The sequence below is a fragment of the Mustela lutreola genome, chromosome 8 (genome assembly GCF_030435805.1).
Source record: "Mustela lutreola isolate mMusLut2 chromosome 8, mMusLut2.pri, whole genome shotgun sequence".
Taxonomy (NCBI): Eukaryota; Metazoa; Chordata; class Mammalia; order Carnivora; family Mustelidae; genus Mustela; species Mustela lutreola.
The window spans coordinates 98965834-98981706 of NC_081297.1; the positions used below are offsets into that span (position 1 = coordinate 98965834).

Here is a 15873-nt window from a genome sequence, read left to right on the forward strand (position 1 = left end):
TCCCAGTTTTCTTTGGGCTTCTAATGGCCTTTTCTCCTGAAGATTCCAGAAACCAGGATTCTGAGCATAAATCTAAACAAAGTCAAAAGACAGAAGAAGACTAACATGTCTTCTCACAGAGCTCCTCCCCACTTCAAAAGGATTCAGACAGTACTATATTTTTCAACTTTTCCTAACAGCCAACCCTCCTCTTGGACAAAACTCATGTGGTGTCTGTGTGTGTTTGAATATGGAATAAATAGGATTCCCGGGGGTGGGGGAACCACATTCTTGAATGTGTGTGGGTCAAGAAAGAGAAAAAAGAGAAAGAGAGAAATATAGGAACATAAAGGAATTTGTTGGTGGTGAAGAGATGAATGCTGAAGAAGACAGCGAGACAGGAGGATGGAGAAGATTCAAACATGGAGGACGGACAGAGAAGGGCAGAAGAAGAAGGATGGCCGACCATCCAAAGATGAAAAGGAACCCAAGGCAGAAAGGGGCTGGGGACTAGGGACTGGGGCCAGGTTGCAAGAGGGAAAAGAAGCTCATGGAAGAAAGGCTTTTGCCAGCAGAAGCCCGGCCTCCCAGGGAACAGCAGCATCCCTCACTGGTGTGGTCATAACCTTTGGAATGAGGGTGTGAGTGACTGCAAAGCCCCAGCCCCCTTCTCATTCCCGCCTCATCACACTCCTCCAGCCTGGCTTTCTCTCTCTCTCTCTCTCTCTCTCTCTCTCTCTCCCCCTCGCTCTCCCTCATCTCATTGTTTCAGAGTAGGCCAAATTTGAAGTCCTTCCCAGGGAGTGGCCCTGTTCATCTTATTCTCCAGCCAAAGTAGAAACAGCGTGAGAAGGAGAGAGGCCCATTCGGCCGCCAAAGGACTCGGTGGACAGAGCAGAGGAAAAATACACAGTGAGTTGTTTGATTGTACAAAACCCTAGACAGACAGAGGGTGTGCGGGGTGAGAGTGTGTGTGTGTGTGTGTGTGTGTGTGTTGAAACTGAAAGGCCGGAGGGGGGCCGTGGGGAATGTCACTGACTTGGATTGAGTGAATACCCCATTTATCCTTGGAATTCAAGACGAGACACCAAGATAAGTGGAAGATATTTAAAAGTCACGGATACCAAAAAACTAGACACCGGGGGTGAAAGTGGCCACACACTGGGGGCAACCATGCACCATCGAGAGTATATAGTTTCCTCTGACTTGGCAGAAAAAAGGCATGAGAATGAGAGTAATGGTAAGTGATCAAAGAGAGAATTTGAGGGAGAAATGTTGGGTGAAAGAAAAGAGAAAAGGTTGGAGTTGCACAGGGGACCAGGGAAAGCCCTGGGCAGACAAAGAGACAGGGACCCTCCAGGCAGCCCTGCCTGGGCCTCAGATGCTGATGTGTCCTGAACATCACAGCTTCTCCTCTCCCAACACCACTCTCAGATATGCTGCTCTTGGGACCCAAGGTGCTGCTGTTCCTCACTGCCCTCCTCATCCCCTCTGGTGAGTCCCTCCCTTCAATCTTTTCTCCAGCTCCTGGGGGGAATGTGGAGCTGTAGATTATGGGGTGGGATGGTGATGGGGACTGGCAGCAGTCGTTCTGGCTCCCGAGTTCTAGAACTAATATTCAAGAAAAGGGCAGATTTGTGTCTGACAAGCAGGGGCTGGGATGAGACCAGAGATGATCTCGGACTTGGGAAGTATGTGGAGGGTTATGAATATAAGATCCACACAAATGCTTATTAACCCCAAAAGACGGTCACACACACACATCAATGTACCGGTCAACAGAGGAAAGAGAAGCTGACACGCCAATGTATTTGCAAACATACGGAGACAGCTAATAAGAAACAGTTAATAAGAAACGGGACCAAATTCAGTGCGTGAAGGGGCACAGTGGGAATATATACACTCACACCTACCCACACTAGCTCCGGCACACACACACATGCATTCACATGCACACAAACGTGCCAAGCTATGCGCTAAAGAAAAGCTATCACAGATGTCACAGAACAGAGCTGAAAGATTGGCCATGGAAAGGGAATCTTGGCACCTTGAAGAAATCCTGCTCTATTTTCTCATGCTGCCAGGTCCACACTGTCAGAAAATTACTTTGTGCCTTGTTCATAGTGTAGTTCGTACTATGGCTGTGGGGTTAGGACAGGACACTTCAGAAAGGCTGTTAGCCCCGACTGCTGAACAGGATCTGACTCCTGCTAGGGAATGAGGGCAAGAGGGCATCCCATGTCAGGGCTTGGCAAAGCAGGGCTTTATTCTCAGGAATGTATTTTTCTTGAGGGTTTCCATGTCAGCACTAATGGTCTGAGTGATTTTGTACTGAACTATACAGAAATAGAATGCAGAAAAATAAAGTACAACCATTTCCCATCATTTTTTGATTCATCCTATAAAAGCTTGATGGGGGGTAGAGCTGGAGTCATTTATCTCTCTTCTCTGTCCTTTGGTACAGATTGGACACCACTAGGAGTCCGTGGTCAACGAGGAGGTAGGTAAACCTTTGGAACTGTACTCTTCTGTGTTTTGAGTATATATTTACGGAATCTCTACCCCCAGTGTGGGTTTGAACACAAGACCCCGTGATTCAAGAGTAATATGCTCTTCCAGCTGAGTCAGTCATGTGCCCTATCTGCTGGGGATATAAGAATAATGCAGATGAATGGTCAGAGTTAAAGCATCTATGATATAACAGAGAATCACATTGCCTAAGTATGGAAAATCGGATTCAGCTCACCAGTTTCCACAACCCTGTTATCCTGTTCATCAAAGTTCCTTGCCTTTATTTTTTTTTTAAGATTTTATTTATTTATTTGACAGAAAGAGACACAGCAAGAGTGGAAACACAAGGAAGGGGAGTGGGAGAAGAAGAAGCAGGCTTCCCACCCAGCAGAAAGCCTGATATGGGACTCGATCCCAGGATTCGGGATCATGACCCGAGCTGAAGGGAGATGCTGTACAACTGAGCCACCCAGGAGCCACAAACCTTCTTACTTTTTATTTATTTATTTATTTATTTATTAAAAATATCATTGTATATACTATTTTTTTTAAAGATTTTATTTATTTATTTGACAGAGAGAAATTACAAGTACACTGAGAGGCAGGCAGAGAGAGAGAGAGAGAGAGAAGGAAGCAGGCTCCCTGCTGATCAGAGAGCCCGATGCGGGACTTGATCCCAGGACCCTGAGATCATGACCTGAGCCGAAGGCAGCGGCTTAACCCACTGAGCCACCCAGGCGCCCCCCTTCTTACTTTTTAACAAGTGAAATACCTTGCCTAAATCCTCCTCTATACCCATCTCTTGTTTCCTCTCTCCTATATGTAGCTCTTATCTCACTGAGAAAACCCTACTAATCTTAACAGCTTTTTCCTATCCATGTAGCAACAGAGAAACTAACATGCAGACAGAATAAAAAGTCATCTCAGTACTACAGCGAAATTCTGGCACTAATGGCAGAAACCAAAAGTTTTGGTTTCCAAGTGGCCACTTCCTACAGCTTGATGATGGAAACTCCAATCAAACATCTCCACTCTGCCTCTAGACATTCAACATTATTACAATTTATCTCTTACTTTTCCCAACTCCTGAGAACACAGCAGTATGTAACCCATTAATGGACCATAAAATCAAATTAGCAGATCACAATGGGTAATTTTTAATGAATTAGTACAGACTAAAATAAAAGCGGGGTACATTGCAAGAACATTTCCAGAGTAAAGCATTATCTTTTTAAACTCATTTCAGTTTTCTATGTGTGCATTGGGGCACAATATAATTTCTTTCTGTACATCGTGGTACAGAAGATAAAAATAAAGAAACACAACTTTTTTTTTTTTAATCTGTTTCAGGTAAAGAATTCTGAATCCCAAATTTTCTGAGCCTTCAGAGTTCAGCATTAGCAAAGAACTTTTGCATTCATTCTCTGGGCTGGTTAAAGTCTAGTCCTTGTCTACAAGTTTGGGGTGCTTTTCTAGAAGAAATATGATATGATTAAAATGCTTACTTAAGGGGCACCTGGGTGGCTTGGTAGGTTAAAGCCTCTGCCTTCCACTCGGGTCATAATCCCTGGGTCCTGGGATGGAGCTCTCTGCTCAGCGGGGAGCCTGTTTCTTCCTTTCTCTCTGCCTATCTCTCTGCCTACTTGTGATTTCTGTCAAATAAATTAAATCTTAAAAAAAAAAAATGCTTACTTAAGGGGCACCTGAGTGGCTCAATAGGTTAAGCATCTGCCTTCGGCTAGGGTCATGAGCCCAGGGTCCTGGGGTTGAGCCCCGTGTGAGCTCTCTGTTCAGTGGGGAGTCTGCTTCTCCCTCTCCTTCTGCTGCTGTTCCCCCTGCTTGTGCTCTCTCTCTCCCCAACAAATAAGTAAAGCATTTAAAAATAAATATAAAATAAAATGTTTATTTAAGGGGCTCCTGGGTGACTCAGTCAGTTAAGTGTCTGCCTTTGGCTCAGGTCATGATCCGGGGGTCCTGGGATAGAGCCTGCATGGGACTCTCTACCTCACAGGGGAGCCTCCTCCTCCCTCTGCCTGCTGCTATCCCTTCCCATGCCCCCCCCCCCCCCCCCCGGCTGCTTGAGCCATGCTTTCTGTCCCTAATAAATAAAATCTTTTTAAAAAATTGCCTACATAGGGGAAGGCTCGGTAGCTCAGGGGTTAGAGCACTGGTCTTGTAAAAATTGCCTACTTAAGGGGTGCCTGGGTGGCTCAGTCGTTAAGGGTCTGCCTTCAGCTCAGGTCATGATCCCAGGGTCTTGGGATCGAGACCCACATCAGGCTCTCTGCGGGGCAGGAAGCCGGCTTCTCCCTCTCCCACTCCCCCTGCTTGTGTTTCTGCTCTCCCTGTATCTCTCTCTGTCAAATAAATAAATAAAATCTTTTAAAAAATTGCCTACTTAGGATTTCTTTTCAGAGAACATGAATCCTAGATAAGCATTTATGCGGTGGTAGCTCACGGGAAAGATGGATAATCTGAGGAATACACCAAAAACCAGTACTCCATCCAGAAATTCTGAGGTGACGGCAAGGACTCATTCTTAACCCCTCTGCTCACCCACCGGTTCACTTGCATATCTGTGAGCGACTGGACTGGAATGCAGATAGAAAAGGAACTGGCGGCATTTAGCTACACCCTGGAAAGGCTCCACTCCGCTCTTAAGGGTTTTTGGAAGGACTCGCGCTAGGGGTTTTTCAAACGTCCTAGGGATTGGAACAGACTTCGATTTCTTTTACCAAAATTTCATCTGAAATACGAAAGCTAATGCTGAGTGTTAACTATAAAAGGGCTCTTTTGTCAGATCTGATGACTTTCTACCTGGAATTTTTTAAAAAAGAGGATTATGTAAGCAGCGGGGGAAATTGCTTCAGAATGCATTATTTGCGTTTTGCCTCTGCCACAGTGGTCAATAGCTCTGGCATGCTTTATAAAAACGCTATTTTCTCCAGACAAAACGTAGCATTTAGACGCTGAAGTTGTAAGGAAAAAGTCAAAGCAAACTATTTGCTGACCCCTAGTGGGCAAACGAGATTATGACGATAAGTCATCTGCAAGAAAGAGTAATTATAGATGGGATATTTAAATAATTAGGTGTTAACATTGCGTTGTTATTTTGCTTTTTAAAGTTGAGACGATTTGGGGCGCCTGGGTGGCTCAGGGGGTTGGGCCTCTGCCTTTGGCTTAGGTCATGATCTCAGGGTCCTGGGATGGAGCCCTGTGTCGTGGGGCTCTTTGTTCAGCGGGGAGCCTGCTTCCCTCCTCGGCTCACTGCCTGCCTCTCTGCCTACTTGTGCTCTTTTTCTCTGCCAAATAAATTAATAAAACCTTTAAAAAAATAATAAAGTTGAGAGAATTTGTTTTAAGTAGTGCTGTTATTTATAGTTTCAGATACAGTTTTCTTAGCATATCCTAATAGATTCCACCTTAAGACCTGGACCATTTATTTTTTTATTTTTCCTACTGCCTTTACTTTCCAATGATTAACTGCAAGGTATTCTCTACAAACACACCCTCTCTTCTCTCACCTCACTTCTTCTGAGCATCGGAAAATCATCCACAGAGTGCCTGGGTGGCTCAATGGGTTAAAGCCTCTGCCTTCGACTCAGGTCATCATCCCAGGGTTCTGGGATCAAGCCCTGAATAGGGCTCTCTGCTCAGCAGGGAGCCTGCCTCCTCCTCTCCCTGACTGCCTCTCTGCCTACTTGTGATCTCTGTCTGTCAAATAAATAAATAAATAAATAAATAAAAGAAAATCATCCACATTGCCTTGGGTGAGCATACTTGTATGTAAACATATCAGCAAACTGATATCTAATTATTTCAAACCTGTAATTATCGGAATCAGTGTCTTTGGTAAAGACAATTTGCACGTAAAATAAGTATTGCAAAGAGATCATCAATCCGTTGTACTTGCAACAAGCTGTATAACCTTGGGTAAATTATTTACTTGTTGGGTGCTCAAATTTTATCCTCTGTAAAAACAGATTTTTTAAATAGTGCCTGGCACCTAGTAAACCCAAATTAGCTATTACATTATTATCTGATAGGACAATGAAATATGTTATTCTTCTATTCCTAAACTTAGGGGATGCCTGTGGAGGATTATCTGATGGGCATGTAGGTAAAGGAGACAAAGGGAAAAGGATATTCTGGGCTAGGACTGTATGTGTATATTCATGGAAGTGGGAAACTGACATTTGTTTGGTTTGTGGGGAAAGGACTTGGGTGGAGAAACAAACAACGAAAAACAATTGTGGGATACTCACTGTGCATTGGCAACTGTGCTAGACAGATTTCACTTACTGCGAGTGCAAGAATGGGAGGGGGACAGGGAATGCTCAGAAAGTGTTTTCTGGGGGCCCCTGGGTGGCTCAGTTGGTTAAGCATGTGCCTTCAGCTCAGGTCATGGTCCCGGGGTGCTGGGATCAAGTCCTAGGTAGAGGCTCCCTGCTCAGTGAGAAGTCTGCTTCTCCCTCTCCCTCTGCCCCTCCCCACTGCTCATGGGTTTTTTTTTTCTCTCTCTATCTCAAATAAATGAAATCATTTTTTAAAATATTTTATTTATTTATTTGACAGAGAGAGATCACAAGTTGGCAGAGAGGCAGGCAGGAAAAGGGGGGAAGCAGCCTCCCTGCTGAACACAGAGCCTGATGCGGGGCTCATTCCAGGACCCTGAGATTATGACCTGAGCTGAAGGCAGAGGCTTAACCCACTGAGCCACCCAAGCGCCCCGCAAATAAATAAAATCTTCAAAAATTACTTTAATTAAAAATAAATGTTTCCTGCTTTTTTTCTTTATTCAGATGATGTGACTCCAGTGACTCTAGAGACATTCACAGAAGATCCTAGTAAGCTACCCTTTTTCTTTGTTTTCATCCTGGGAACAGAAGGATTGAGGATGATATCTGTACAATGATAAATGAGGCATAGAAAAGAGGTCAGTGGGCACTCTGAGCTCATGCAGACCCAAGTGTCTGTCTTAGATACCCCTGATGCTGTGAGGATATGGCCCAGGAGCCCACATCCTTTCATTTCAATCTTTCTTGCCTCCTTTTAGATCAACCCTTTTTGCTGCTTCTCTTTCCCACTTTTTCTGCCTGTGTTTTTTAATATATTTTTTTAAAGATTTGTTTATTTGACAGAGAGAGAGATCACAAGTAGGCAGAGAGACAGGCAGAGAGAGAGGGGAAGCAGGCTCACTGATGAGCGGAGAGCCCCATGCGGGACTCAGTCCCAGAACCCTGAGATCATGACCTGAGCTAAAGGCAGAGGCTTAACCCACTGAGCCACCCAAATGCCCTGCCTGTGTGTTTTTATTTCCTGTGCTGTGTCTTTGCAGATCTGGTGAATGAGCCCTCTACAGATGAAACAGGTAAGTCTTACTACTGCTTTTAAAATGGCTTGAGTCTTGTTAATATCCACAATATATTCCAGCTTTTGAATTAGTCCTGTATTTTTGTCTAAGAAAGGAATAGAGGGATTGGGGGTGTTTTGTTCAGTGACAGTGGGATAATGGGAAGGAGTCCCCCAGTCCTCTAAAAAGATGAAACAAAGTGGATGAATACCTAAAACAAGGCATGTATTATAAACTATAATGTCAGTAGGCCAAATATTCTTCAAAAAATTTCACAATTACTTCAATTAGCCCTAATCCTAATCCCTTGGATATAACACACAAACCCAGCCACAGCCTTGACTTTGCCCCAATACCTCCATTCTCCCTTTTTCTCAATCTTTTTTTTTTTTATGGGGGGAGGGGCAGAGAGAAAATCCGAAGCAGGTTCCAGGCCCAGTGCAGAGCCCAAGCTGCAGTTTGATCTCAAGACCCTGAGATCATGACCTGAGCTGAAACCAAGAGTCAGACACTCAACCGACTGAGCCGCCCAGGCACCCCTCCATTCTTCCTTTTTCTCCTCTGCCTTCCCCCTTGCCAGTTCAAAGCCCTCCTCACACCTGCTGTTTTGTGCCTTTTCAGTTCTGGCTGATATCGAGCCTTCCACAGATGACCTGGGTGAGTTCAGATGGGGATCCCAGGGCCACTGGGGCCATTCTGGGCTTTCCCCAGAGCCCATTCTGGAAGGCAGTACAGCTGGTGAAGGATCCGAAATAGACGCGACTACAGTTCAATGAGCACATTCTTCCAACAGTTCAATTTAGATGAATGGCATTTTTGATCCCGTAACATGCAGGGATTGTGCTGGCTGTTTGATGTACAAAACACCAATATGTGATCTTTTCCTCAGAGTTTCCGAGCCTGGGTGGGTAAAGGCAAGACAAATATATAAACAGTCAATGTTTGGGAAGCTAAAGGGAAACTTCCTCAAAGTAACGGTTGAACCGATTCTTGAAAGAAGAACTGGAGCCAGCCAGGCAGTCAAAGAAGGAACAGTATGTTCCAAGATTTGAACACAAAATAGAGCTTGGCACATTGAAGAAACATTTTTTTAAAACAATTAGGGCAAAACCTACAAGAAACAAGGGGTAGGATGTGGGAAAAGGAGACAGAAACTAGATTTTGAAGAAATAGTTATTACAAACTTACTACTGAGTATCAGGAATATAAAGATGAACAAAACTGATTTTCTTTTACTTGGTATTTTTTTTTTGTCTACTACACAAGATAAACAAATGTGTAACTTTATTTAATTTCACAAAAGGCCAGAATCAGGATAAGCAACAGAAGGAATAGAAGACTAAGAGAGTCCTTGAGTATAGTCAGTGCTGGTGCTTAGGAAAGGGTTCTGTGGAGGACACACTGATTAAGTGGCTTCTAGAATGACAACTGAAAGTGAATCGAGTAATTAGGGAGAAGAGCTCTGGGGTGAAGGAAACACGATCCAAGAAAGGCTTAGGACGGAACTAAAAACCCATCAGAATAGTTTTAGACAAAGAAAGGTTCCCATCAGATTTGTGAATTGGAAATCCAGCCAGGATGCTATTGCACTAGTCCCAATAAAAGATGATGGCCTGAACTCACTGAGGTGGAGGCAGGGAGAATTAAGTTTGAGCTATGATAGGGGACTGTTGAGATGATGTCCAGTGTCCTGTTGGGTAGATGGTGGGACCATTCACTGAAGAGCATGTTGAATTGGTGAAGGGTAAGTAGGACAGTTTAAGACATGTTAGATTTTTTTTTTTTTAAGATTTTATTTATTTACTTGTCAGAGATAGAGGGAGAGAGTGCAAGTGAGCACAAGCAGACAGAGAGGCAGGCAGAGGCAGAGGGAGAAGCAGGCTCCCTGCTGAGCAAGTAGCCCGATGTGGGACTCGATCCCAGGGTGCTGGGATCATGACCTGAGCCGAAGGCAGCTGCCCAACCAATGAGCCACCCAGGCGTCCCAAGACATGTTAGATTTGAAGGATCTTTGAAAAATCGACAAACTCTTCCATAAAATGGCAGGTGGCTTTATAGGTTGGGAGCTTGAAAGAGATCTGGGCTGGAAGTAGAATTCTGAGATTTCTCAGCATGTAAGTCTGCCATTGAAACCAAGGAATAGATGAGATCATGTAGCATTCTTCCCATAGTATTCTATCTACCAGCAACTCTTCCAATGGCATTTTGACACATAAATCCCATGGTTAGTGTCTTCCCAAGACTCATCTTACTCCTATTATTCATTCTACAAGTTAGGCTTGTATTTAACTTGACCTTAGATTAGGTTTGGCTATGGCTGTGACCTTTGCTATTCTTTGCTGAATAACTTTTATCTGAGAGAACCCTCGATGATGTATTTGATTTACAGAGAAGAAATTTTCTTTTATGAGTAAGAGCTTCTACAGGGTAACAATCTTTTCTCTCCTTAGCTGTAGGATAAAGCTCTTCTGGGCATAGGGATCCTTGCATGGTGTCTCCACTAAATGTGCTTTTGGTCAACAAAACAAAGATACATTTTCAATTCTAGAAGAGGAGAAAGGCAAAATCAGATTTCCCATCCTAACTTCTAAATCTTTCCAGTTTTGTGGAACAGTACAGCCCACTGTGGGTTTTCTGTTAGAAGTTGCTAAAAGCACTATCAACTCCTTTGGTTTTTTATTTATAAGTGAGGTAACATGACAGTTGCAGAAGTAGTGACTTCTAGAACTGGTAATAACTGAGTAAAATTTCTCTCTTCCAGCTTCTCCTGCTGATAAAAATACCACAACAGGTATGAATGTCTTTTGCACATCTTTTTCTTCAGCTTTCTTCTCAGGGATTCATACCTCCTTGCTCTTTGGAGGATACTTGATATACCTTCTAGCTTGCTTCCAGTTCTTTCTCAAGGAGTATTTTTAGTGCCCTTCATTTCTACTTTTTTTTTTTTTTTTTAATAAAGTCTTATCCTCAAGCTCATGGGAAAAAGATGGGACCATTGTTGGATGGTCCTGAAAGATTCCTCTTCCTAAGCTGCCTTTGGACTTTCTGTGGTGGTTAATGAGTTAGGAAGTGACAGCAAGGACTCAGTATTACTCTGGTTGCCATGCCCAAAGTTGCTCTCTCTATTGTACTGATGATTCTGATGTGCATCTAGGATTGGAAACTACTAAAACAGAAACTGTGGCCCCCCTAAGAATTCTGATTCTTTAGAATGGGGTTAAAAGCATCTCAGTTTATATTTCATATGGCCACCTGGATAACCCTAGAAAGACTTTCCTAGAAGAACCCTGAGATTATTTTATCTACTTTTGCTTCCAGGTAGGAAAGCACCTAAATTTTATTTCAGCCAATTTTCTACCATTCTCTTTTGGCCAATAGGGAGGGCATTCCCCCAACTTGTAATAATCCTGTGTAGAGATCACTTTGTATTTTTTTCCCCCATTCTGTCTACCTTCTTCCGTCTCTTGAATCCTTTGTGGATCCCTGTTTTCTCTGCTGGACTTCTTCAGACTGCCGGGATGAAAAATTTGCCTGCACGAGACTCTACTCTGTGCATCGGCCAGTTAAACAATGCATTCATCAGTTATGTTTCACAAGGTAAGGGGTCCCAGGACAGGTAGAAAGCATCATCCATGGTAGTGGTTTCATGTCCGTAACTGCTTAATGAACACCCACTCTGGGGTTTCACTTTTTGGAAGCTAGAAGGAGTTTTTAACATGATCCTTAGCTATTCCTGCTGGTGCCAGATAGAACCCGGAATCTGAACTGAGGTATATGGAGAACAGATTGACCAGTATGACTAGATGCTAGAAGGCTAGTGAGATGAGAGCTGGGGAAAAGATAGTCATGAGAGAAGTACTGGTACAGTGAAATCTAGTACCTCACGGAAAAAGGCTGAAGCGAAAGATTCAATAGCGGGGAGGAGTATTCATCTTAACTCTAGGTGGGAGTGTGCAAAGTATCACTAAGAAGAATAATTAATGCCATTCCATCCCCTGCATTCCTCTGGGAGGGAAGAAAAAGCAGTCCAGAAAAATTAAGGAAATCCAGAGTGGAGGAGAACAGTTAGGGAGAGTGGGGAATACAGAAGTTGAGCAGGCAACCTTGGCCTAGGCTAGTTCTCCCTCCCAATGCTCTTTTCTATCTACTTTCCTAATCATGTTACTGGGACTCTGGCAGTTTACGACGTATGTACATCATCAACAATGAGATCTGCTCTCGTCTTGTCTGTAAAGAACACGAAGTTATGAAAGGTAAGATGATGGCTGGGTGTCAGTGGGAGGGGCAGTTATGAGAGAGAGGAGTAGAAACATGGTCCTAATGGTTCCAAGGTCTGGCTTCTGAGGAGGGCTTTAGGCCACCTCCTTAACCCCCATCAACTCCCTGGTTTGCCAAGTTATGCTAAATAAGCAATCTAAGTAAAGAAGTATGCTTAATATGTAAGAAAACGGTGCTTGGGTCTCTTTCCAGCTAGGTTGTAACCCCCACCTTCTCCTACACATAGAGCTTTCTGAAGCCCTAGCTGCTATGAAGCTCACTGGGGTTCAAGGTGAAAAGCACAAGTCAGGGCCAGCTGGCTGGCTCAGTCTGGAAAGCATGCAACTCTTGTTCTTGGGGTCATGAGTTTGAGTCACTCATTAGGTATAGAGATTACAAAAAAAAAAAAAAAAAAAAGAAAGAAAGAAAACTTAAAAAAAAAAAAGCCAAGTCAGCCATTACAAATAGTAGATTAAGAATTGGCAGCCATGTTCATAAAGGAACAACTTTGTAAAAAAAAAAAAAAATCTACTAATTTGGAGACACTGATGTTTGTATAGAGCCTATAAGTAAATAATAAAAATAAACCAGATTGGACATTTTGAAGTTGGCAACATTTTAAACAGTCTGCCAATTCCAAGAACCATTGAAATTACTTATTGTGAAAATTTAGAAATAAATGAGGGTAGAACAACTTTAAAAAAGAAAAACAAGATTACAAGAGTCCAAAGTGTGTGGTTATAAACCATGCATTGTGGGAATAAAGATACTTCTCACCTTCCCTATGGCCAGCCCCGAACGCTAAGTGTGGTTGGTGAAGGCACCACAGACACAGCCCCTTCTGACTCAGCAGCCCATCCTGCACTGAGCTTCTGAGTAAGAGCTGTAGTTAACTTCGCAGAAGGAAACTTATTACTTGCCCCCACTGGCCTTGTGCAAGCACCTGCAAGGGAAGCACCTTGAGACTGAGGGATGAGTACTTTGGACTCTAGGCACTTTCAAATGTCTCAGGGGATTTACTAAAATTAGCTATTTGCACGTAGTAAACAGATAGTCAATGACTGAATCTCATGGTTTTTGCTATTAATAAATCCATGATTATAAGAACTGGGAGCTAGGCGTCCAGAGGAACCTAAAATTTACCTGCCACCTGGGCTAGGTACTTTGCACATATTATTTCATTTTAATACTCACAACTACACTGTGGAGGCTGGTATTTCATGCTTATTATCCTGGAAGGGATAGTGTGATTCAACAAAGTTAAGGAAATTTCTAGTAAGTAATAAATAACAGTAAGCTGCACATCTGGGGTTGTAGCCCAGATCTAGTTCTCTTCAGTCTTTCACTACAGAACCCTATGGCCCTCTATCTCTTAACATGGAAGCCCTTGTTACCTATTTTGCATTCCCAACCCATTATGCTCTGCTTCTCTTCTAGATGAACTTTGCCGTCAAATGGCTGGTTTACCCCCAAGACGACTCCGTCGCTCCCACTACTTCCGACTTCCACCCTGTGAAAATGTGAATTTGCAGAGACCCAGCGGTCTGTGATCACCAAGAAAGAGGAAAGAATAATGTGTGGGTGGGAGGAAGAGAATGCCCTAACAAGAGGGAACTCCTTCTTGTCCAACCATTGTCCGCTAACCCATAGACATTAGTATTTCTTAAACCAATCCCTTTGCAGTGCCTAGCTTTTGCCTCCATTCTCTGACTGATAACACAGTCTGTATTATTGCATGGTTTTGCTGTTTCTCAATATCATAGATGTAGATTAATGATAACCATGTGGCTTATATACAAACACCCTACACACAATTTCAAAGGAAAATAAACTTTAGGTTAATATTGACCATCGGATCTGTCTGAACTAGATCTTAGGGAGGAAGAAGCTGTTGCTGTCCATTTTGGCTGGCCTTAGAACTCCATTTTTTTTTTTTTAAACATTTTCAAGAGCTTCCTAGATTAACATGTCATTCATTTACATAGACTTTTTTACTCTTATTTTAACTATTTTGCTGGATTTGCCTGCTTGGATTTTTTCAGAAGAGTCATGGTAATTTTTGTAGTCCTAGAGAATTCTCCAGAACGCAGAGCTACACAATCCTACTGGCAACACATAAAGACCCAAGATGAGGTCTGCTGCGTTCAGAGGCCAAGGAAAAAGAGAGAGGAGTAGGCTATGTATGGAACTGGGACTCATGGTTCCCTGTTCACTTTTTCATGTAGTTGTCCAACTGGCAGGCAGGGGTACAAAGTCTCATTTACTTGTTTTTGGTCATATGGCGGTTAGCCCATCCTCTCAAATTAGACAATTTAATGTGAAATAATTTCTGAGTTTGGTCAGGGTTTTCCTGATTTGTCGCTACTTCTTTCATCATCATCACTAGACAAAATCTGTAGAAATTACCATGCAAATGGACTTCAGAATAGCTTGATTTGGTGCTTAAGAAGAGCATTCAGACTTAAATTTTAATAGGCAGGCCAAGTTTGCCAAATGGTTTATAAGAAAGAGTAATAAAACACAATATTTACACAACCTACATTTTTATGTTGGCTCTAACAGTAACCTGGTAAACCAGTAAACTAGGTTTAATTTCCCATCTTTAACACTACAAGGTTAGATTTATGTTGATTCCAAGGTATCTTTTCCTTCTGTAATTCTCAAGATTTAAGTGGATTATTCGTATTTCTTGAAGCCTAGATGCAGTCTAATTCATAGCCTTCATGTCTGCTTATAAGAGGAGAAATTTCATGTTAAGACAGTAGTCCACAACACAACAGAAAAAAAAAATCCTATTACAGGTTACTGATTACACACTATAGATGCTTCTATTTGAATAACTTAATAACCTTCCAAAGAAGCCCACAAAAATCAATGGAAGTAAGACACTTTGAGGCAAGTTACACACTCAGAATTCCTCTCTGCTTGGTAGGGTTGACTTCTTTTCCTCTTGAAAGAAAACTATGTAAATGAGCATCAGATTTTGCTGTTAAGAAACAATTTAGTTTAATGGGATTTGCACAACTGATTAAAGAGAAATGCTAGGAAAAGACCCAAAGCATGTAATCTCTGCTCTATAGCCTCTAAAAGTAAATATCCTCATATATAAATAGACTTATTAAGTGGATATTATACCCACTGTAGAGAAATCTCAACAGGCACAGAATTTCCAAGAATCATTTAAGAATCTCACCATGAACATGACCCTCCTACCATATATTGAATGGGGTGGCATTCCCACCACAAAGCACCTCAATCCCAGTATTGAGTATATTGCAAATTAAACATTTTAAAATAAGTTTTTCTTTATTCCTTTTCTGGATGAGTGGTTTTGTATTTGTTTGTTTCTTTTTCTTATATGTTTAAAATGACAGGAATTTGTGCCTTTTTTAAAAGATTTTATTTATTTAGGTGCCTTGTTAGCACAATAGGTAGTGCTTCAGTCTCAAAGATTTTATTTATTTATATGTTTATTTATTTGAAAGAGAGAGAATGAGAGAGAGAGAGAGAGAAAGAGGATGAGAGGGGAGAGGTCAGAGGGAGAAGCAGACTCCCCACTGAGCAGGGAGCCCAATGCTGGACTTGATCCTGGGCTTCCAGGATCATGACCTGAGCCGAAGGCAGATGCTTAACCAACTGAGCCACCCAGGCGCTCCACGAATTTGTGATTTTTAAAAATTTTTTTTAAAAGATTTTATTTCTTTATTTAACAGAGAGAGAGATCACAAGTTTTGTTTTGTTTTGTTTTGTTTTTAAATTTATTTACTTTAGAG

The 15873-nt window shown here is 42.4% G+C and overlaps 1 protein-coding gene across 5 annotated transcripts; it reads left to right on the plus strand.

Annotated features, from left to right (window-relative positions):
* Positions 1–515: 515 nt before the first annotated feature.
* On the plus strand, positions 516–15409 carry MFAP5 (microfibril associated protein 5). 5 transcript variants are annotated; one of them, XM_059186220.1, is made up of 10 exons: positions 516–891; positions 1387–1473; positions 2444–2479; positions 7293–7337; positions 7829–7861; positions 8465–8500; positions 10605–10634; positions 11353–11440; positions 12023–12096; positions 13538–15409. In XM_059186220.1, the coding sequence occupies exons 2-10, from the start codon at positions 1416–1418 to the stop codon at positions 13648–13650; spliced, it is 513 nt and encodes a 170-aa protein (XP_059042203.1). In that variant the 5' UTR covers positions 516–891; positions 1387–1415; the 3' UTR covers positions 13651–15409. The 5 variants fall into 5 exon arrangements, with proteins under 5 accessions (XP_059042203.1, XP_059042205.1, XP_059042206.1 ...); XM_059186219.1 differs by having other exon boundaries at positions 532–891; positions 1414–1473; XM_059186222.1 differs by lacking the exon at positions 7293–7337 and having other exon boundaries at positions 517–891; positions 1414–1473.
* The last annotated feature ends 464 nt before the right edge of the window (positions 15410–15873 follow it).